Genomic DNA, 24,745 nt, shown 5'->3' with positions numbered 1-24,745 from the left:
CCGGTATTTAGTATTTTGTAGTTTTTTTTTCTTTTTCTATACTATTCTGCTGAAGTAGCGTTTGGTTCCCTAAGGAGTCCTACTTGGAGAAGAGACCGCATTGGCCCGTTTTCCACAATTCCGAGCCACTTCCAAGGATCCCAAGACACCGCTGGGGAACGTGGGCTCTGTTGTTGAAGCAATAGAAAAGAAAAAGTATCCACTAACTGCAACAAAAACCTTTAAACACAGGCCTTTGGAATACCCAAATATCTGGGAACGCCATAGAGTTTGGGAGGAGAAGTGTTGGAGTGAGAGGCCATCATCTAAAGCTAGAAGGTCTGATACTTAAGTGGAATGTAAAGAAGTTTTACTTTACTGAGAGGGTGGTAGATAAGGAGAACATCCTCCCAGCAGAAGTGGTAGAGGGTAATACAGTAAGGGTGTTAAACATGCATGGGATAGACATACGGCTCCTGAATCTAAGACGAGACCAACGACTGATTAAGGTTTGAGTCTTTACAACAGGAGAAACGGGCGACTAGACGGGGGCCGGATAGGGCCGATCTGCCGTCAAACATTATATTTGTATACCTGGAGCTCCCCTTCATCTTGGGGTGTGGCTTTGTTTAGGAGTGGGTGGAGCTTAAGGAGAGGGTGTTACCCAACGTTGCTTCTGCAACCGAAGATTGAAGAAAGTAACCCGATCCCTGGGGAGGCAGCAGCAGTTGGCGCGAAGACTCTGAGTCTCCCAGCAGTCCCCCGGCAGTCTCCCGGCAGTTTCCCGGGATTCTATCGCTACCTCTGTTCTAATGAACTCAGAATATTTTCTCGCTGAAGGATTCCTTTGTTCAACCCGGGAAGTCAGCTGAGCAAATAGACAGAGCAAGGCGAACACCCAGGACTCGGATTCATTGGTCCACCTGCTACCAGCTCATCAATCATTTCATTCAAATAATGGGAGAAATAAAGACTGAGCAAACATTGTTACCACTTACAGCTTCTTGGTGCTGATAAAATACTTTCTGTATTTTATCCCAGATAAATAAATGATGATACCTATTATATAGATGGATAGACAGATAGATAGACAGATAGATAGACAGACAGATAGATAGATAGATAGATAGATAGATAGATAGATAGATAGATAGATAGATAGATAGATAGATAGAGGGATAGATAGATAGATGGATAGACGGATAGATAGATAGATGATAGATAGACAGATGATAGATAGATAGATAATAGATAGATAGATAGATAGATAGATAGATAGATAGATAGATAGATAGATAGATAGATAGATAGACAGATAGATAATAGATAGAGGGATAGATAGATAGATAGATAGATAGATAGATAGATAGATAGATGGATAGATAGATAGATAGATAGATAGATGGATAGATAGATAGAGAGATAGATAGATAGATAGATAGATAGATGGATAGATAGATAGAGAGATAGATAGATAGATAGATGGATAGATAGATAGATGGATAGATAGATAGAGAGATAGATAGATAGATAGATGGATAGATAGATAGATAGATGGATAGATAGATAGAGAGATAGATAGATAGATAGATGGATAGATAGATAGATAGATAGATAGATAGATAGATGGATAGATAGATAGATAGATAGATAGATAGATAGATAGATAGATGGATAGATAGATGGATAGATAGATGGATAGATAGATAGATAGATGGAAAGATACGTGAATTTGGCCAACTTTGCAACAAAAAAAAAACTTTCCGTGTTCTCAATTTACAGTGAATACATTTTTGAGGTTAGAGATATTTTCTGTGGGGCATCAATAAAACACGAAACGTAAAAAGAACAATCAGTTTTCAAGGTTTCGATCTGTTATTTCATGTAGAAATTGCACTTTTGGATCTCCGGCTGGTAATTTCTGCCATTGTAACAATCGATTGGGTGGAAATTTTCTTACTTAAAATTTCTGGGAATTTTCTATTAAATTCTTCACAACCCACCCCTTCCCTACCCTTTATGAAAAGATCTGTTTAGACTGTAAGCCCTTGAGGACAGACCTTGAACATCCGCCACTTTTTTAAACCGAAATGATAGTAAATAAGACGTACAGTGATTACGCCGCATTTAAATTATTCAAAAATAAAATCAACAAATTAAATAAAAAAAAATAAAAATAAACAGGAAAGGTCGACTTACGCTTCTGTTTCATCCCATAGAATGCACGTTTGGTTCGTCGTCCCCTGGAATAAAAGAGACGGTTACCGATACATTGTCCCCTGGCAGATACCCCGACCACGGGTCACGTGATACAGGACTATGTGGGAGAATGGGGCAGCACGGGGCGGCATTTTTTTTTTATTCTTTGCTATCGGTAAATCATATTTCCATTAGCTTTCCACTTAACGAGCGTTGTGCGCCCGAGGGAAGGTGATAACTGGTCAACCACACGTGGTGCAGCTGGTGACACGCGCTCATTGATCCCGCGGTGACAGCTGAGGGCATGGAGATGATGATGACCTTGTGTGGCAGTGATGGGTCCTAGTTTCCACGACTTTTTTATATATATATTTTTTTACACCATGAATAATTAAGATAAAATAAAATTGCTATTTCAATGACCAACCGTCAGCCTCTTTATCTGTTTCTTGATAGAACGGACTTTATATTTGTGGACACCATAGGGACGACGCAGGAGAAATGATTTTGTCTCAAATTTTTTTTAGCCAAAAATAGTTCTACGGATGAAAAGGCTCACAATCCCGCCGTGAATAGTGGCCCGTTTCACATAGAAATATATTAATTATTGTCACATACTGGAGGATTTCGCATCCTCGGCGGAATTATTTATAAAAGCTGCTAAATTCCGATATTCGGCGTTCTTCCTGTAATGCACAATGAGCCGTGTTTATAAAGAGCCATTGTAATGCAAAGTGGTCAATGTTGGGCAATCATCAGGCACATTCCAATGGTTTCCATGGCAACTGCCTAAATGCACAAATACCACTCCTCCCCTCCCATGCCCTGAAAGTGAACATGACAAGGGTTTGTAGGCAGGCTTTTGGGCAAGGAGGGAGATAAAAATGGGCAAGGTGTGATTAAAAGTGGGAAGGGCGATCATGAAAACCCTCTTCATTTTCCCCCTCTAAAAATAGTCCCATGCGTGGGGCAGGTACGACCTTGGCCCTCTATAGGTGTGACCCGGAGTCTTTGGAAGAAGCCCTGCTTCCCTGGGTCTCTGGGTCTTTTTCTTAATTCTCAAGGCAGGAAGGTGGTATCTTTCATGCTCACTCGTCACTCGCTATTGCCTGCTTCTCGAACACTACAGGCAGTCGAGTCTTTGGTTAGTGCCATCTGGGAGCAGCATTTTTTTTTTCTCGTGACCACCCCGTAACTAAAACATACGCACATTTTAACACACGCTCATCCTCACACCATACACTTTCACACACACTATTTCACACTAACCCTACAGTCACCCTACACTGACACATACACTCGCATTACTACATACACCAACGCACACAATAATGCTAACGCTGCACACTAACATACAAACTCATATGCAAACAGTATACACTCGCACAAACATGCTTGCATCATACACTAACACATCCACACTATCATGCCATACAGTAACACACACTCATGCTAACACCATATGCTCTCATCACACACAAACTAACACTACTCACTAGCTGGGTACCTCGCTTACCGGGGCACTTGGATGCTGTGTACCTGCGGCACCTGCCTTACTGCAGCCCTGACTCGAGGCTAAGTGTGATCTAACCTTACTCCTCTACTAGTATTCTGGTATTAAAGGAAATTGGGTTTTTTTCAAGCCATTAGAGGAATCCATGTTGGTGAAGTCCAGAGGAATATTACTGTAATGCTAAAATCTTTATTACAATACCTAGTTTGAACTTTAATGTGAATTATAATTTAAGTAAAGTCAATATGGGGTTAAAATACTTCACACATTTAATTAAATTAAATGCCTATAACCTAGTTAGTCTAAAAGTGGAGTTCAGTTGTTAAAGTGCATTATAGCGTATATATATATATATATATATATATATATATATATATGAGTGTCCCTTTAACTTCTCCATGTTTATTTTATATCCCCCAGTTGTTAAGTTGCTGACTGTTGCTTATTGATTCAGGCAGCCTTTGAGGGGGGCGGGGAGATCTCAGGACAGGAAACTGATTAACTTCCAAGGTTAGGCTGTCTGGAAGGCTCCCACCTCTGAGGGAGTGGCTTTGTGAGGGGGCAGGGCTAGCCACTGGAAGTGGGAGTTAAACGTGTGAAAAGTGGGCACGGTCACACGTCGTTTCCCCGCCCAGAGAAATAAGAAACCGACCCGGAGACCCCGAGGGCTTCACGTTGATACTGCGGGCCAAACACAAGGGAGCTCTCAGATATGATAATTCGATAGGCCACGTTTAGACACAGATCTCCGCTTCCTTGATGTAAAATAGACCATGATTTTCAACCAAAGATCTCGAAAACAATTACTTTGATTGACAACTGAAAAACACTGTGGAGGCGGACGTTCTCGTATCTAGTGGGAAATAAAACTTTTAAAGTATATAAATTTAAAAAAAAAATTCCTTCTAAACTTGGAAACCATAATTTGTGATATTTATGAAGAAATCTACAAAATGAGGTGGAATATGTTTTACGGCTCCACAAGGAAATTATTTTTTATTATTAATTTTGAAGTCAATTTGTTGCTGTTGTCAGATGTCACTTTAATGTCTCATAAAGACCGTAATGTTTCGCAAGATGGTCTCCCGGTGGCGATTTTCGCTTTAAGCCAAAAGGAGGGAAAGGTACTTACGTTGTACATGTGGGAGAACTCAATGTCCAAAGGGACGGAGACGGATCTGGGGGGAGGTTTCACAATCACAGAGATTATCTTAGAGTTCAGCACGGTCGTGTTCCTAAAATAAAATAATTACAATGATATAATATAGATAAATAAAATAATTACAATGATATAATATAGATAAATAAAATAATTACAATGATATAATATAGATAAATAAAATAATTACAATGATATAATATAGAATAATAAATATAATCAATGATATCAAATGAAAAACATATTTTGCTTGTTATATAAAAATTTTAATATTTCCTCTTTAAGTAATTACGTGAAAATTCCCTGCCCCGACATCCAGCAAAAGCATTGTTTTAGCGGACAGCAAGCTCTCTGTAGGCCCGCTGTTTAATGGGCTGGTTAAAAGGGAGATTCCCTCAACTGGCCCGTTAGCACTATGGAGGACTGAGTTGGCATAGCCTCCGTAGCGTACTTGGCCCAGCGCGCCACCTTTTAAGGACACATTTTCCATAAGATCTCTTATGGGAATGGAGAAAACGGATTGTGATGTGAATTAGGATCGAACCATAACCCAACAAGGCTTGTGACGACAGTGTTAAGTTAAGCCTAAGCCCACAAGGTTCTCTTGTCCATCCTGAAGAACTGGGCAAAAACATAGAAAGCTCAGGAAAAACTCAATGCAGAAGCTCAACTTTTACAAAATGGTCAAAAACATACACAAGGACTCAATGGAGAAGCTCAACTCTTGTGAACTGGTCAAAGACATACACAAGGACTCAATGGAGAAGCTCAACTCTTGTGAACTGGTCAAAGACATACACAAGGACTCAATGGAGAAGCTCAACTCTTGTGAACCGGTCAAAGACATGAGCAATGACTCAACGGGAAAGCTCAACTCTTGCGAACTGGTCAAAGAAATAAGCAAGGACTCAATGGAGAAGCTTAACTCTTATGAACTGGTCTAAGACAAAAGAAAGGACTTGGAGAAGCTCAACTCTTGTGCACTGGTCAAAGACATACGCAAGGAGTTAATGAAGAAGCTCAACTCCTGTGAGCCATTCAAAGACATAAGCAAGGACTCTGCACAAAAGCTCAACTCTTGAGAATTGACTAAAGATATGAGAAAGCACTCAACACAGAAGCCCAACTGTCGTGAATCGTGTGGTGCCAGGGATGCCAGACGCTAATTTTGGTTGATCATCCTTGGGGCAGATAGAAAAAGTTTTCACAGAGCTTGGAATAGGAAGCGCAGGGAGTCTGCCAGGTATTGCCCCAATTTTACCCTTTGTGAAATTACCCCAAAGTTATAAAAGAACACAAAAACTAACACAGATATTTATTTCCTGAACAATTAAAGCCCAGTGCAGGAGCTCTCGGCTCAGACTCTATTGCTCTCGATGAGTTTCCTTATGCAGAGGGCAATTCTGGCTCCGGTCAATTATTACTCGGATTGGGCTTGCGATGCCAACTGGCCACCTAGATTTTATTTTATCAAATATATAGTTCACAATTTTTAGCTTTTGTAAAGCAAACTATATTGTGAGGGTTTTTTTAGAGTATGATTTCCATATAACGTTATTTATTCTGAATACTGATTTGATTGCCGATTCTTTTGGTTATTTGATTGCCTTCTATAAATAACTAAACTTATAGCTAATTAATACCAGAAGCCAGCTGTTTGAGCTGCAATAAAGTGGAGAGATCCAGCTGGAGATCCCGACACTTTTAATATGCCCCGTATTCAAGGGTCGCGTAAGGACACGGAGAAATTATTTAATTGATACTAAACTGCTAATGAAACGGAGATGCGCTGGTTGTGCAAATTGTAATATGCTAGATCCAGGGCAGCCGGAATCTGCAATGGGGATTTTTACATTTTGCTCATTTTTGCCGAGATAATTAATGAAGAAATCAAGGAATTTGTTCGATTGGCCGCATTGATTTCATTTTTCCCAAAAATACATTTTCTTAAATATTTTAAAATATCTACCTGTCCCTATGTCAGGATATCTTGGGGGGGGGCATTTCTAAGCCCATCTTCTCCTCAGACTCACCTATCTCCAATTAAGTGAAAAGGGAAAGGAGGGAAACAGGGATACCTATTAAATGGGGCATTGTATAGGAAACATGTGAAATATGTGTTCTCTCAGATTTGTTCTACCCCTTCAATCCTAAAAGCTTACCCACTGTGCTAATTAACCTTGTAAAAATAGGTAAAAACTAAAAAGAAGACATTTCCATTCTCCTGGGGGGGGTCTGTGTTTATGGTGTGTGGGACCCTTTTTTTGGAGGGGTGAGTCTAGGGTTAATGCGGTCTGGGTCCAGTGACCCCTCCCCACCAGCAACTGAAACACACACATCTAAACACACAAACACCATATACTTACACACACACACACTTTATCCTCCTCCTCCTTCTCAGACCGCTAACCATAGGGCAGCCCCGACACACACTCACGCTAACACCATCGACTAACATACAGACTAATGCTAACAGCATGCACTCACACATGCTGACCCAAACACCATACACTAATACACGCACATTCTAATGCCATCCACACTCTGCCGTCATACAGTAACACACACTTACGCTAACATCATACTCGTGCACACCCTCCGGTTTGCAAAATGGCCGGTCAAGGCTTACTGAGGGGTGCAGCTGATTGGGATTGGAGGACATTTGAATTCTTTAGAATGTATTCTTTGTAGATAACAATTACTCTGGGTTTACTTTCCACATTTACGGTCTCTATGTTGAAAAAAATATTGGTGCATGACTCTTTATGCTAAGGAATACTATAAACGGTGTTATGAGTGTGGCATAGGCCGGATCTAATAGAAGCCTGGACAAAAATGGACAGGCGATATGCAGACGTGGACATGGCGTGGATATGGCGTGGACATGGCGTGGACATGGCGTGGACATTCCCAACCCAAATGCTTTGAGCCAGCATGAAAACGCTAAAACATTAAAACTCCTTAAATATCAATATATCAATATGTTTAGAAATCTTTTTTTTCAGATTTTTTCTGATTAGGCCAATATGTAGGAATCCGACACGCCTGTCTTGAAAGAAAATGTTCAACAGCAAATGTATAAAAGCGCGTCCCCGCTAATCAGTGCGGAACCGATTAAGAAGGGGTGGTAGGACATGTGCTTCTCCATAAGGACAAAAAAAAAAACCCCAGAAAGGCAGCCTCCACAAAGTTTACGGCCTAAAGCATCGCGGAGGAAAACCAAACGACAAGACGCTAACGTGTTCAACCATCCATACAACAATACTTCAGATAAAATGTTTCCTCTTTCTTGTTGAAGGGAGCAGCAGACCCGTAGGGCGCTTGGGAAGACGGAAGATCTGCAGATTCCGAGGGGGGAAAAAACTCCATTAACCATTCGTATTACAGCCTTAGACAAGAGTTAAATAGACGAATGTTCCTTGCGGTAACGGCTGTGCCCTCCAGCATGTTAAGAAGTCCTTAATGAGACTATATTTCAGGGTGGAGGATATCGAGCACCATGGCGGTCATTCAGCGTTCATACAGTCAAAGCCACTCTAAAGGCAGATAATTGGGTCGGAGGCGCAGGAACACAAAAGCGGGTATAAACAGGTTTTTAGTTGAACGGTGAAATGATAAGAGGAACGGCGTTTATATCGTTTTCCTCGTGCTTTCATTTAATGCCAAAAAATCCACATACAATTAGCCTATGAGAGAAACAAACACATTCTGCGAAATGCGTCGGAATGTTTGGGTTTTCTTTTTTTGCCCTTTTGTCTCCTGGATGTTTCTATATTAATAACATGTTTTTTTTTAAATTAAACAAATACCAGCACCTGCTGAGCAGAGGATTGGGGAAGCTGGATGCTGGAGCCGTGCATGGTCAATGAAACTCTTATAAAAGGAATGTAATAAAGTTCTGAACCTAAAGATAAAGATAACAGAATGCGTTTCGGCCCTGGGAAATGTCATCACCTCTCTTCCTCTTGAACACGTTTAATTGCATGGTAGGGTATAATTATCGGCGATTATGAATGGGGGATGGACTCCGCACGAGCTGCGCTGTTGAATAACTCCCTAAATACCTCTGTTGACTTTGCCGTCATCCTTTATTTTATACTCATGCAATCTCTAGAAAGGGGCCATTGGGGCGAGGGCTGAGACACAGGTGCAGGGCCACGAGGGCCCAGTCCCCCATAGCAGACTGAAAGGTCTTTTGAAGAGGGCCAAACGGGCCAGTCCCAGATAGCGGATCAGGAGGGGAAATGTGGAGGACCTTGACGGATCAGGAAGCTCAAGCCATACGAGGATATTGGTGGTCCCCCCCGATTGCACCCTTCAACGGGTAATGGAATTCTACCTTATAGACGTTGTTCTTTGAAAGTTTTTTTAATGCATTCGCAACGCTCTGAATATAAAGCGGAACAATTCACATAACATTGTGACAATCACACTGACATCCTCAGATGGAAAGAGCCCAGGTCCCATCAGCAGATGTTTAAAAGCCTGAAGGACATTACCACGGATAAAGGTCCCTTGTTAGCGCTTGGCAATGCCTCGTTATGCAAGGAACTCGTTCATCAAACACTAAGGAATATGAAACAATTATATATATTTTTCTATTTATTGGGCACCCAAAGTATTTAACGTTTCCTGGCACCTTACCTCTGCAAGGAAAGAATATTCCCAAGGTTCCGATAGAGGACTGTTCCGATGACAAAGATGGAGGAGTCATCTGTGTCTGGAAAAAGGACAAAGAAAACATGAGTGGAAATGGCAGGAAACTAATGAACCTTCCCCGTCCTCCTGCTCTGAAAGAGACTGGAACATTTTCAAAACCCAAATTGGCCGCACGCTCATCCATGGGCTATCACACGGTCCTTTGGCGGGAATAGATTATCGAGGGTATGAATAATTCATCTGGAAAGGTTAGGGCAGAAAGCATGTGCTAAGAAACAAATATATCCACGTGTGACGTCCAGGAGCAGAGCAGAACGCGACGGCGCTTGCCACCCATAGAGAACCAGGTCTCAGCCAAGCCAACAGACCATGAACGCGAGTTTGTTGGTCGGCCTTTAGTTCAGATCTGAATCCATCGGCAAATAAACACAAAAGAACTTCAACTTCAAGCAGATTCCTCTTTACGGATATAGTTTGTTCTATAGATCATAAAAAAGGATATACATTGAGAAATTAGATATTTGAGGCTCCAATTGGTCTTGGAAAAATCAGTTTTCAGGTTGTCTTCTAGGCACCTATGACCAGTATACATCTTAACAGTCCTGTTTTCCCAGGCCAGTCACGATTTCCAGATGCTGTCCCGCATTTCCTGGGTAGTTACCCCACTGGGGGATCATGGGCCTCTTGGGGAGATCCTCTGATCTCATCTAAACCACCCCCGAGGAGCTGTAAAACTAATGGGGCTCTGGCGCCTTTCCACACCCTCCCGATTTGGACACCTGAATATGAGGGCAGTAAGTCGTGGGGCATTAAAGGGTCTGTTTGCGTTTAGTTCTTGTTGTTCATAATGGCCGCCAGGTAGCCAATAACCCCCCGTCTTGATAAATAACCTCTTGAGTAGCACAGCGGCCCGGCGTGTTTTGATCCGTTGTCGGGGCATTGGATGTGAGACTGGATGGCATTAGTTAAACAGCGGGGAGAGGCAGCTGGCATTTACAAAGCAGAAAATCCAGGCTAACCGCAGCGATATTGGAGCTAATCGCCCCAGACATTGTATTCCTGTCACAGAACTAATGACGACCTTTAAAGTCCCTTCTGGATTCGACTTTCTCTTTTCTTTCTCTCTAAAAGCTCATTCCGTTAAAAATTGTGGCGCCGTCATGCTGGCAGCTCCACGTTTCACAGAGTTTTGGGTTCCGATAAATTAACCTGCGGATGAAAACGCGCTTCTGTGTGCCGAGGTTAACGACATGAAGCTTGTGGGAGAAAAAAAATAAAATAATGATGGACCTGGAATTAAACGCTAGGCCGAGAAGACGCGGTAAAGAGGGATAACATTAGTTGGGTCAGAAGCGAAAGCTCTGCTGGTGAACGGGGGGGGGCTTAGGGTCATTAGCACAGATAACGAGGATTTTTCAAAAGAGAACTTTGGCCTCGTAAATAGAGTGCTAAAAACCAACTAAACATTCAACTATTTATACAATTGAAGAAAAATGGATAATACATTAAACGGTGTAAATAAAAGCCATTTTTCTTCTTCTAAATGCCCCCCTAGTTACACAAAAACCCAGCAATAGGGCAAAACGTTACATAAAAAGTCTTGGTGAGGCCCCGCCTCCAGCCACACCTCTAACCACACCCACTAAAACAAAAGTGCCCCTCGTTGGGCATAGAAACGCGGAAAGCTGTGCGGCAAGTCAGGGTTAAACACGTGGCCTGAAATAAATGTACATTTACGCAATATTACGGATCTGCGCCCAAATTTTATCACCCGCTGTAACTATAGGAGCATTTTTCTATCTTTTTTTTTTGTTGTTGCTATTTTGGCAGTATTTTTACCATTTTGTTGTATTATGTTTATCTGGGTAAAAAGCAACAACAATTACCTGAGGACTTTATTTAAAAAAAAATTGTTGTTAACAAGGGTGCTTCCTCCATTAACAAGGGTCCTCTTTCCTCCTCTGATGCCCCTCTTTCCTCACTGATGCCCCCTCTTTCCTCACTGATGCCCCCTCTTTTCTCCTCTGATGCCCCTCTTTCCTCCTTGCCTGTCCCTTTATTAAGCTGGGAACTTATTTTCGGGACACCTTTTCAGCTTTATCACAAAAGCAAAGTTGGTTTGCGCTCCCCTCTGGCAATTTTTAGTTTCAATGATAACCTATTAGCCGCTTTTTTCGTCACATGACATTTATGTTCTTGGCAAAATTAACGATTGATACAAAATTTGATTCAAAAAATGATTTCCGGTTTGGACTAAAAATAAAGTTTCTAGAGTGTCATTTAGCTATAGAAGTGTCCAATTCGGCGCAGCAGGAGGAACGCGACCTTAAAATATTTAGTTTTTACCTGAAAGCCCAGACGACAGCAAACTTTTGGATATGGACACCTTGTCTTCCGAGTTCCTCGCCCAGTCCGCCATTCCTCTCCAGCCTTTCGTGGGGAAATTGATGTCGGTTGCGCTATTGGCTGGACGTTTGTAGATACTCAGAACTTCAACAACAACAAAAAAGGAACCCGATGATTATGTATCAGTCTAACGAGTCACATTCTTTAAATGATGAAACTAATTCCGTCTGAAAAGTAAACTTCAAATTATAAAAAGCTCAATGTTCTGAGAAGTCTACTCCTCTAAAAATATGTATTTTCATGAAATTTTTCATGTCATGCGCTTAAAGAACACGCACTTTCTATGGCTATGGATCCTAACCTCTCGTGTATTTACTTAAAACCAGCACGATATCATTTATGTCATTTTATTTTATGCTTAAAGGGGAAAAAAAGATGTGCAAATGCTGATCATTTCAGCAAATTTCAGTAAAAACACGTACTCATATTTAGAAATGGGCTATATTAAACTTTCCATTTAAAGAAGAAAGATAGAAGCCTTTTCTGTGTTTTACATGCAGTTCCACATATAGCCACCAGGGTGTCGAAGTAACAAAAGGCTTTAGACAGCAGTTACACCCTGACTACATCCTTTCTATGCTCCTTTTTTGTACAATGGAGGAGAGGGTACAAAGGAGATGAGATAGAACGATTTAATAAAGTAAAGGAGAGGAAATGTTATAACAACAGACCGGAATCTAACACTAAAGGGTCAGAGGCTGAGATGAAATGGAAGGAAGTTTTACTTTACTGAGAGAGTGGTAGATAAGTGGAACAGCCTCCCAGCAGAAGTGGTAGAGGGTAATACAGTGAGGGTATTAAACACGCATGGGATAGACATACGGCTCCTGAATCTAAGACGAGACCAACGACTGATTAAGGTTTGAGTCTTTAAAGCAGGAGAAACGGGCAGACTAGACGGGGGCCGAATGGGGCCGATGTGCCAGCGGATTTCTATCGCCAGTCCTCCCCATACTGGTGGAGGAAACATCTGCACAGAATTTGCCAAAATATAACTATAAATCTTGAGATTTAATTAAAAATATATAAATTATATAAAAACAGCCACCTAATTAATTCCATGTAAAAAATGATCGTCACCTGGCTCCCTGCTAATCCAAATTACAGATACCTTCAGTTCATGGTGAAATACGTTATTAACAATTTGTTATACAACATGACTGTTTAGGGGAACGTGAACATAAAATGCAAGAATAATATAACAATTAATGCGGCCTTTAAATTCATGCCCTTGTCATATTATTAATATTATGATTATTATTATATTTTTAATAATAATGAGGATGGAATCGTGCACTTTGACCGTACTAATGATATTCTCTGTATAGCTTAAAGTCAAATAAAATATATTTCCCGTTTCACGAGTTAATTGAGACGTCCCCCGTGACTATTCAGAACATTCTAATATTGGTGCGAGGCGGCAGATACCTGCGCTCTAATATAAATATAATATATAGAAATATATTAGAGATTTCTAATCAGGACCTGGACATTATACCAGAAATGTTTTCATTGCTTGTTTTCGTCAACCCGCTTGTCAAAGAGAAAGTATTTAGAGCACAACACACAATAAATAAAAACACAAAACGTGTAATAATACTAAATGACAATTTTTTAATGAGACGACGGGCTTATTATTACAGCGAGTAAGGATCCGGATCCAATGCAAATGCTTGGACTATTTACTGCTTGTGTGGGGAACAGATAATAGGAGCTTTGTCCATGAATTATTTGTTGAAATGCCCCTTTTTTGAGTCTGTGCCAAACGGCTCGGTAGAATAATACGCCACGGCTTAGCTTTTAGCCGCAGTACAGACCCGCCACGCAGTAGGTCACCAAAAGCATGCGCGTTCATCGCTTTCTATACTGCCACTGCTACCTAGTGGCTAAACAGAGTGATTGAAAAGCCAAAGAGACTTTTTTTTTCTTGTGTTATGAAGATAACAGCTAATCAGAGCCAAGAAAAGAACGTCTGGAAATGTTATTATTCCCCCCCAAAATAAATGAAATAAAATAAAAAAATAAAAAAACGTACCTAGATTATCTGTTACTTGGTAAGAATCTTTGAAATCCTTCATTCGGAAGCCAATCACTTCGATGAAATCCTCGACCAATTTGAACAGATCCTTGACGCTCAGTCCTATCTGGGAAGGGAAGATGGAAGGGTCGAAAAATCAGAATCATCAAAATAATTATAAAAAAAAAATGGCGGCATATAAAGCTCTCTGTCTCCAGATCTTCTAATAGTTATTTTAGGTCGCCATTTTTCAACAATAAAAAATAATAACGTTGGGTTAGGGTTATTTCTGGGACCGTTTTGCAAAAGAAAGAGATTAACAGGTCAAATAAGTCATCACTCGACAGAGCATGTGTGATGCCACCACTGGCGTAACTACAGGGGGCCTGTGCGACCCCGGGTGCGACCCCTGCAGACCCTTTCTCTTATCTCCTCGTACCGGCTCAAAATAGAAAGGATCCTTCCAATCTGGACAAGTAAGCGGGGGCGGGAACGTATGTTTGTATGTATGTATGCATACATTGTTGTTGTTGTTGTTGGATTATTGTGTGTGTGAGCATGGATATGTAATTGTGTGTGAATATGGACGTGTAACAGTGTTTGTGTGTGAGCGTGGATGTTTGGGGTGCGCCTGTCCAATCAAATCAATGTTCATTGGTTTAAAGCTCTAGAACGTGCAAACACTTCTTCCGTTATCGATTTAGCGCTAATGGATGACGCTATATAAACTCACCAAGCCCAGCAATCATTGCTTGGATTTTCCAGTGCCCTAGTGCAGGGGTAGGCAATCTTCGGCTCTCCTGATGTTGTGGACTACATCTCCCATAATGCTCTTACAGTCATAATGCTGGCAAAGCATCAAGGGAAATGTAGTTCACAACATCTGGAGAGCCGAAGATTGCCTACCCCTGCCCTATTGGAAGATTTCACGCCATTGTTACCTTTTCCTTGCCCTGCTTCATGTGTGACCCTGTTTGACCTTTGAACTGTTCTCGGATTACGTCTCCTGCTGCCTGCCTCAATCTAAGCCTGCCTACCGTTTCTAAACGTGACTCTGCCTGCGCCGACTTCTTGACCGCCTGACTATTCTGTTGCCTGGCCCCTTGGTACCGCGTATTGACCTGCTCCTGCATCAGAAGATCCAGATTAAAGAACGTGGGTGCTGACAGAGACCTTGCTGAAATTCCGTTACGGTCTTTACTGACACCAGGACATGTTACTCGAGTGTAAAGCAGTACCTTACAGCTTGTGGAACCTCAAAAAAATCATGTCTCCGTATTTTCGTAGTGATTAGCAGCACAATGTGATCGGCTAAAACCTGACGTTTACTATTGCGCTTTCAACTGAATGTTTGACAACTTTTTGTCCCGCTCTACTCCGGAAGTCAATCAAAAAAGGAGACTCCAAGCAAAGATGAAGAACATTTCTTTCCACAGAAACACCACCTCCTCTGACTAAATCCACTTCCACGCACAATCCCAGACTGTGGACATCAAATAGAAGTAGAAAAAGTGCTGCAATACAACATCCATCAACAAAGACGGCCTATGTCACCTAAAATCTTTTGTGTTTCATCAGCCAAACAAGCAGAAAAGTCAAACAGGGACAAAATAAAAGACCCAACTCATTTTGCGTCAAAAGATAATCATACACATTCTACTGGTTACGCCGACGGAACAAAGAGTTTCGATAACATTCTGTATGTGCGAGGAGGTCCAGCTCCGCTTCTCTCCATCTTAAACACGGGAAGGCTGTGGTGGATATAGACAAGTGAAGGACAAGACCCCTCATCAACTGTCTGCATGGACGAATAATGGCCGGAGCTTGACCAATGCTCCCTACGACTGATATTTACTGCAATACAATTAATCACATAAACTATGGACTTTGTTTAGGTCAACCACGATTAAGGACAATGGTCATGGTAAGGCCAATGTGGTCTTCTGCTACCATCCCTCCAGCCAACGTCCAATCTGGCTCTGGTTTTCTTGCCCGTAAATATTTAATACACGAACATATGGGGTTCCAAATCTACCACCAGGATCATCATTCCTCTTCACATCAAATAAATGGTGTAGAAAAGGTCTAAACATCTACTCCACTTAGCTAGACCTGTCCACCATGTGTCAGGAGCCAAATAAAAAGCCCCAGCCTTGCAAACCTATCAAGAATAATCTCGTTGCCCCTCGGGAGGGCTAAATATTTTTCGAAAACGGTTAATTTTTTCCCATTTAAAACCTTTCAATAAAAATAATGTGCTTTGGCAGAAACCATCACAAGGATTTCTTAATAATAAGTATAGGAACAGAAAGCAACAAAAAAAAAGTCTTTATCCGTAATTTTTTTTCCCTCCCCGGAATGTACCGTTGTCTTGGCAACGCAGCGGAGACTCGCAGCTTCTGCAGCTCGCAATGAGTGAAATGTACAATGTAGAAATGGCAATAACGATGGCATATATTTTGTGTTATAATTGCACGGGGACGCAGGTTTCCTCACAAAATACATCTTCTGGATTTCTTTGCGGTGCAAACATATTAAGCGACAGACAATATCGCTTCCAAACAACTGGGTTACAATCAAATTCAAACAAGCAGGCCCGGACTGGGACAAAAAATAGGCCCGGGCATTTAAGCCTGAGCAGCCCATATTTATTGATTTATTTATTTATTTATTGTTAAAGCCCACCCTTCATGTACCATCTTTGCATTTAATCATTCACACAAATCATTAACACATTCATTAATGCAGTCTCACAAATCATTCAAGCAATTCATCCACACATGAATTCATTAATTGTCATACGCATTCACACAATTCATCCACACATTTATTCATTCATTCTCATACGCATTCACACTACCCCCTCTCATCATCTTATCTGCCCCTTCTCACTATGTTCCCCCTTTTCACTATGTAACCCCCTTCCCCACTTATCAATATGTACCGCCTCTATCTAACCCCTCTCCCCCTTTCTCACTACCTAACCCCCCTCTGCCCCTTCTCACTGCAGCCCCCTCCCTCACCCTACTTACCTTGTTGCCAGAGCAAGCAGCAACTGCGACCGCGCCTGTGGCAGGGCAGGATTGACTTAGGGGCTGATGGAGCTGCAGCTCCAGGCTAGTACCTTAAAATATGGCCGCATTAAGGCAGAGCCCCTTAAGCCCGCCGCAACTGCAACCGGGTCCGCCACTCTAAGGCAGAGCCGGCCTTAGGTGTTCTGGCGCCCTGTGCGGACTACTCCTCTGGTGCCCCCCCATCCCAAAAAAAGAAAGGAATAAAAACTTGTAACAAAACTCCCCTTTCTCACTATCTATCCCCCTGTATCACTATCTACCACCTCTGCCTCTTCTCACTGTTATCATTATATACTGAGGCAGACATTGACGGTGGTACAGCATAATACTTATCACTATATACTGAGGCAGAAATTGACAGTGGTACAGCATAACACCTACCACTATATACTGAGCCAGACAATGACGGTGGTACAGCATAACACCTATCACTATATACTGAGGCACACATTGACAGTGGTACAGCGTAATCCCTATCACTATACATTGAGCCAGACATTGACAATAGTGCAGCATAACACCAATCACTATATACTACGCCAAACATTGATGTGGTGTAGGCCTACCACTTCATTGTCTGGCTTAGTAGTAGGGATGCACCGAAACGAATTCTGGACTGAAACCGAAAATGCAGCATTTACCTGTCCGAAACCGAATATGACCTCCCCACACCATAAAAAAATCTAACACTTTTATTTAAAGTAAGTAACACACCAAAATAGGACAAAACAATTAAAAAACAATATTATATGTATATATATATGATTGTTAACAGCAATCACATTCCTATCATGCCCAGGCATACCCAGATTCCAGGATGTACTCGCAGACTTGGCATGATAGGAGTATGATTGCCCTATCTACCCCTTCTCACTCCCTTCTGCCCCATCTACCCCTTCTCACTCCCTTCTCCCCTATCTACCCCTTCTCACTCCCTTCTCCCTTTCTACCCTCTTTCCCCCGTCTCACGCCCTTTTCCCTATCTACCCCCTCCTAACTATCTACCCTCTCCCTCTTTGAAGTTCACTTACCTTTCAGGAGTCCTGCGGTGGGGGTGCAAGGCCTCTGCCTCCCAGCTCTGCCACTGTATGGAACAGTATAGAGTGATGGGAGTTATGATGTACTTTTAGAGCATAATTAGATCATGAAAAAGACATTGGAAATGGTACAGCATAACACCTATCACTCTCACACACTTACCAATCCACACATATATACCAATCCACACATATATACCAATCCACACATATATACCAATCCACACGTATACCAATCCACACGTATACCAATCCACACGTATACCAATCCACACGTATATACCAATCCACACGTATACCAATCCACACACATATACCAATCCACACACATACCAATCCACACGTATACCAATCCACACGTATACCAATCCACACATATATACCAATCCACACACATACCAATCCACACGTATGCCAATCCACACGTATGCCAATCCACACGTATATACCAATCCACATATACCAATCCACACATATACACCAATCCCCACATATACACCAATCCACACATATATACACCAATCCACACATATATATACACCAATCCACACACACATACACCAATCCACACATATATACACCAATCCACTCTCACTGAATATTTTCCTACCTTTCCTCTTTTCTCCTTACAGCTCCTTTTCCTCCTTTTCGCTCCTCTTCTTCAGTTCTTCTGTCTTCTCTGTCTTCTTCCGGTTCAGAGGGCAACAGCTGCTGTGCGCCGGGGTTTGTTGTCAGATCCCGGCGCACAGCAGCTGTTGCCGTGCAGATCACAAGGGAGCGGTATCAGAGGTCTTTAACAGACCTCCGGCTCCCTTGAGTGATTTTAAGCCGGGTTGAACCCGGCTTAAAATCACTCAAGGGAACCGGAGGTCTGTTAAAGACCTCCGATACCGCTCCCTTGCGAACCTGCTCCTCCAGCGGCGGACATTACTGTCCGTCTCTGGAGGGGTGCCGGGTGCCGCAAGTTGGCACCCCCTGATGAGCGGCACCCGGTGCGGACCGCCCCCCGCCCCCTAGAGTGTGACGCCCTGTGCGGTCGCACACCCCAAAGGCCGGTCCTGCTCTAAGGGGCCGGGAAGCCCCCACCAGGGCCGGCCTTAGGGGTCTGCGGCCGCACAGGGTTTAAATTAAAACATCGGGTTTTTTTTCAACTTTATTTAACATCCTCAATGTTAAATAAAGTTAAAAAAACTTTATTTAACATGGAGGATGTTAAATAAAGTAAAAAAAAAATCCCGATGTTTTAATTTATACCCTGTGCGGCCGCAGACCCGTAAGGCCGGCCTTGGTGGGGACTTCCCGGCCCCTTAGAGTGGCGGACCCGGTAGGTAGGGTAGGGGCCTGGAGCTGCAGCTCCATCAGCCCCTAAGTCAATGCGGCCCTGCCGTGGCCCGGCCCACCGGGCAAATGCCCGGTGTGCCCGATGGCCAGTCCGGGCCTGCAAACAAGTAAACACCTAGCAACATTTGCTGAGATTCCAAAGAACTTTCGCTTGTAGGAGATCCAAAAAAAAAAGCAGTAGCCATTTTTGATTTAGAAAAGAAATACATAAAAAATACATATTTTTTAAAAAAAATTGAAGGAGGCTCACAAATAATAAAAGGGCAATATTTCTTCTAATAACTGGGTTACAATGAAATCTAAACTCCTAGTAACATTTGCTTAGATTCCAAGAACTTTTGCTTGTAGGAGATATATAAAAAAAAAAAGCAGTAGCCATTTTTTTATTTAAAAAAGAAATACATAAAAAAAAAATCATATTTTTTCTTTCTTAATTTTGGAAGGTATTGACGATATTGATTCTAAACAGTTGGGTTACAATCAAATTTAAACATGTAACATTTGCTTAGATTCCAAATTTGGCTTGTAGGTATCTTTTTTTTTTATTCAAAAAGAAAAACTTTAAAAAAATTAAAAAAAAAGCAATTTTTTTTTTTAAATGGGGGGATCACAAATTAGAAAATGGTGAAATGCACTTATTATGCCAAATTATAGCCCGTGTTCTTATTTTGAATGAGCGTGGATATTGGGTACCTTCTATATATATATAGAGAGGGTATTTACGGTAAAATTGGAGGTCTAGTTGCCTACTTTTGCATCCCCCTAAAAGCTCTGATGTCAGATAGCTCCGTTTCCCCCATAAAACACATTATTGCTATTTTATAATAATGCTATTATAAAATAATAATAATAATAATGGGGCCTTGTTTATTGAGTTTCCATCCGGATGATGGCATTGCCTGTGGCGCTTATTGATCGATGTTCTGGCCTCTGGCATGTGCTGAGGGGTTTACGTTCTGATAAGATCCCCTGAGAACGTCGTTTGCAACAACAATGATTCATCGGGGCCCCAACCCGGTTCGGCATTGGAATTTCCATCAAATTTGTGAAATATTAACCCAATCCAAGAGATGTGAACACAAATCGCTATTTTTTCTTTATATGTTTTAGATCCTGTTAACTATCTGATGAACTTATACCCTTAGACCAGGGGGATTTGGTCCACCAAAAACCTGGACAAAAACCATACCCTACATCTGAAACCCACAGACGCAGGATAGAAATCTGGTAACAGAAGCCTCTATACATCATTCCAGCCAAAAACGCTCACAAATATAAGTTTATAGATTTCAAAAATAGATTTTTTTTATGATGGAACCGTTCTAACCCTATCCTATGCCTTATGGCCATCTCGCAGAAGTCCTGGTACCGGAGCATTCCAGTATATACTTTAAGCACAATGCATTGTTGGAGTTTGGAGTCCTTTCCACTATAGACATTTATAAATAAGAGGGTCCCTCTAGGTGACTAAGACCAAGATACTCTATTATTTACTTTAAATCAGTATGATAAGTGTGTTTTTCGAGTAGAATGGGATAAAATAGCTCTTACATTTCTAAGCAGGTGTCTGGAAACATATTATGTAAAAACTAGAATTGTTTTAAAACAGGAAAGTACTATTTTTTTTAGAATCCTTTAATGTGATACTAGTCATTTAAAAAATTGCTGAAAGTTCTGGAATATCCAAAATATCCACTGACATTACTGGGCGGTCCTGCCGGGGCCTCGGCCGGTCCAGCAGATTTTAGTAGTGCGGCCCTGCTGGTGTCACGGGGCACACGCTGTGGTTGGAGGGGAAATAGGCAGGGGATGAGGCATGGCCTGCTCTGGCGACCCGAAGTTACCATATGGTGAGCGGGAGACTCAGAGACGCGGTGCCTTCCCGGGAGTCTCTGGGCAAAACTCGGAGAGGTCAGAGGTATGGTCATGCCCGTATATCAATGCCAGTTTTGGACTGATCTCAGCCAATGAGTAAAGCTACTCTGCAGCGAAAGTCACAGACCTCGCGTGGGCAAGTACCATCGCATCTAAGTGTGTGAATGCACAAGCAGTAAGAGTCTGCTTACCCCCAGTCCCATTGCAATCCCATTGGCATCTGTGTACTACAATTACCCCAGTGGCATCGACACGGACACCTACCAAAAAAGCCAACACCAACCACCCACGGACACCAACATTGGCAAACAAAGGGGTCTTAGATAAAGCATTTTTCACGGGAAACAAAATATGAATTAGAAAGTTGAGCGTTGTTTTCAGCCTGTCCTACGGAGACCACGAAATATAATGGCAAACTCTAGCGGCGTTTCTTTAAACGATACATCTTATTGCGGTCCCTTCCCCGAAGCACCAAAAGAAAGTGAGTTATGAGCTAGCTGAGCGGCGGAGAGCGTTCCTAATAAAAACTTTGCATACCGGCTGGGTGTCCTCCCATTTGTCTCTGTTTTCTTCAGATAACAGGTTGCTGATGATCTGCACGAAGTTCTACCGAGAAGAAAAAAACAAGACGGGAAAACAAGTTGGTATTTCCAGGCAATTAGCATACGGACAGATTGTTACCTACACGAGTTGTGAAGTTCTGGAGAACATTTTGATTCACCCACCATCTCCATGTCTCTTTTAATGTTGTTCGGCGCATCTCATCCCACCTCTCACTGATTTAACATTTAATCCACAGATATATAAAAAAAAAGAGTGAGGTGGGAGAAGAATAACAATGTTTGACGAAGTAATCCTATAAATCTATGCTTTTATCAAACGCTTGCAGTAAATTATAAGGCTGTGATCCAAAATTCCAAAGAGACGTTCCATATACCCCAACAAAATCCTCACTGATACCCTGGTTAATGAACACAGATCGTTTGTGATACCCAACACCAGTACATTTTTATTCAATAAAACTATTTTAATGCCCTTTAACTTCTATACAAACCTTAACATTATCAAGGAAGACCAATGGAAACCATGTTACTTGGGGCGCCATTTTTTGAATGTTAGGATTACATTGCTGAGACTTTTATATAGTTAATCAAACGGGTTACGCAATCACAGGAACGAGGCTGGAAGCAATGCTTCAAATAATCCTTAACACCGACTCATTTAATTATGGTGTTTAATGGCCAGATATGTTGGGCAATGTCTTTTGAGACCTCCAAGAAGGCTAAAATATGACTCTTTGCGTGACCCCACTATCCAAACTGCCCTCTTCGCTTTGCTCATGACTTACATCTCTCCTCAACTGTTGCCAACAGTATTCCAATAACACAAACAAGTATTCAATATGTAGAAGTCCACTTTTATTCCGCACCTGTCCTTATCTACTCGTATCATGGAGTGCACTCACCTGAACGTCGTTGGACGTGGGGCTGTAGTAGGCTCTCCTAAAGATCTCCGTTAGATTCCTCAGAGTGTCGACTGTGGAGAACACGTCCCCGCTATAACTTGCTCCTTCTTGAGTGATGTCTACCAGGTTCTGTATTAAACCAGATAACCCTTCTCCGATCAACCCTCGCTGGGCTTTGGCTAGATGTTCCCTTATCTACAAAACAAAGACAGGATTCAGTCAGCAAATTCTACATCAGGGTGGCGAAGGTCCAGGCCTTGAGGACCGGAAACAGACCAGGAATTGATGAAGCTGTCTGCCTTTGCCTTGGATACCTAGACATGATGTCCTTCTTGCTGTCCCTGGTGCCGGAAATTCACCGTTCCTGCTTAACATGTTACCTCTGACATCAAAAGTGGTCGGAGGGATTGCAGTTACAATTTGATGAAACAAGGGCCCGACACTAAGGTATAGCCTGTGAACCCCAGCTGTTGAGTGAGAAGGTCCGACATCTTTGCCTTTGCTGGTAGAGAGTTCTTTGTTCCTGATCCCCACAGGTTCAGAGAGATGCAAGGAGTCTTGAGTTATGATGTCATGACCCTTATACTGGCCATCAAGCATATCTGGCATACTTCCTCCATCCACGTGCTGATGATGAAATAATGTAGTGTGCGGCTACCAGATGGACACACGTGACTTAAAGCCACACTTCTACATCTAACCGTAACATGCTGCCAAATGTACCCAGCCGACAGGTGCTTGCCTAAGGCCTATAGGCTGCTGGCCTTAAAGTGCTAGGGCACATTTTACAATCCTGTGCAAAAAGACCACTGGAGCAGAAGATATGTCCTGGTTCAACCACCTGCAAGAAGGTAAGTGGACCACCACATATTCCTTTATTAACAGATATGTTTTGGACCAGTCTAGGTCCAATGATGCCACCTGGGGTAACAATCCTTCACCTTTCGGCTGTAGTATCTCACAAACCAGCCACATTGCATTCACTCCAAGGTTTCCTCCAAGAGATGCCTTGACAATAGTTCTGTTCGACATGAGGAGCTGGAAGACGTACGAGTCAGCCATTATATTTGTTTCCCCCAATACCCTTGTTAAGAGCTTAAATTTCCTTGTGCGTGCATATTAAACGTATGCACGGTCTGAGCAAGGAATGTACAGAGGTGAGCCGGATTCAACGGGGAATTAGAAAGAGCCTGCCGTGTCGTTAATCATACAAATCAAAAGGCACTTACGCTATTCAATTCACCAGATGTCTCGTATCTGGAAAGCGGTTTTGAGATACCACCAACCTACGTTATTATGCGATGAAAGCTCTTTGGATTATATGGTGGGGTAAAAGAACAAATTGAATTAAAGCACAATAATAAGTCTGCGTGAAAATGCCAAACATTTTCTCTTACCATCTGTTGGATATTCCTGTAGTCAAGGGAGACACATTTGATGTACGTTGGAGTCTCCCAGTAGGCATCTCCTTCTTCATCGAGGACACATTTCCGTAGAATGAGCCCTACGATGGAGGAAAGGTCCAGCATAAGGACGCGGAATGGTCTAGTTCTTTCAAAAGGATCGGCCACTTCTCAAATCCTACACTTTTACAGTTTTATACACTTTTTATACACCAAATACGAGGACTAGAACCCCACCTTATGTGTGTTCCACGAGATCACATGAGATCATGACATATAATGAGCTTTCCCATTATGACGTTCCCTGAGGTTACATAGGGACTCTGTGATGTCACCCTCCGCCATTTTAACACTGAAATCGACATCATTTGGGCATTAGAATTGCAAAAAAAAGATCAAGGGTCCCAGAGATAAAGTCGTTGGCCAGAACAACGCTGACCCGAGGAGTGGTGCCAACTATTCCACTGACACCACTAATTCAAAACTGATCTCAAAATATCTTAAAAGGTATTTTATTTTTAGAGTCATATTAATGTGATTTCGTGTGTACAAGATCAGTGATACTGATTATACAGCGTTAAGGCACAAAAATTTGGGTTTTTGGGCCCAAACTTACTC

The 24,745-nt window shown here is 42.0% G+C and overlaps 1 protein-coding gene across 3 annotated transcripts in view; it reads right to left on the bottom strand.

The window, feature by feature from the left end:
• Positions 1-24,220, bottom strand: part of LOC128497839 (adhesion G protein-coupled receptor B1-like) — a 93,068-nt gene extending 68,848 nt beyond the window's left edge. Inside the window, exons 1-8 of one of the 3 annotated variants that reach the window (XM_053468021.1) lie at positions 24,122-24,220; positions 22,725-22,919; positions 21,797-21,865; positions 13,951-14,059; positions 11,856-11,999; positions 9,495-9,570; positions 4,824-4,926; positions 2,179-2,222 (exon numbers count right to left, since the gene is read on the bottom strand). In XM_053468021.1, the coding sequence (XP_053323996.1) occupies positions 2,179-2,222; positions 4,824-4,926; positions 9,495-9,570; positions 11,856-11,999; positions 13,951-14,059; positions 21,797-21,865; positions 22,725-22,919; positions 24,122-24,124 (743 nt within the window). In that variant the 5' untranslated portion in view covers positions 24,125-24,220. Of the gene's footprint in view, positions 1-2,178; positions 2,223-4,823; positions 4,927-9,494; positions 9,571-11,855; positions 12,000-13,950; positions 14,221-21,796; positions 21,866-22,724; positions 22,920-24,121 lie in introns of those variants that run through there. The other 2 variants (XM_053468023.1, XM_053468024.1) reach the window with 2 other exon arrangements.
• Positions 24,221-24,745: the final 525 nt, after the last annotated feature.

Source organism: Spea bombifrons, chromosome 5 (genome assembly GCF_027358695.1).
Source record: "Spea bombifrons isolate aSpeBom1 chromosome 5, aSpeBom1.2.pri, whole genome shotgun sequence".
Classification (NCBI taxonomy): Eukaryota; Metazoa; Chordata; class Amphibia; order Anura; family Pelobatidae; genus Spea; species Spea bombifrons.
This window is presented reverse-complemented; position numbering and strand designations above follow the sequence as displayed.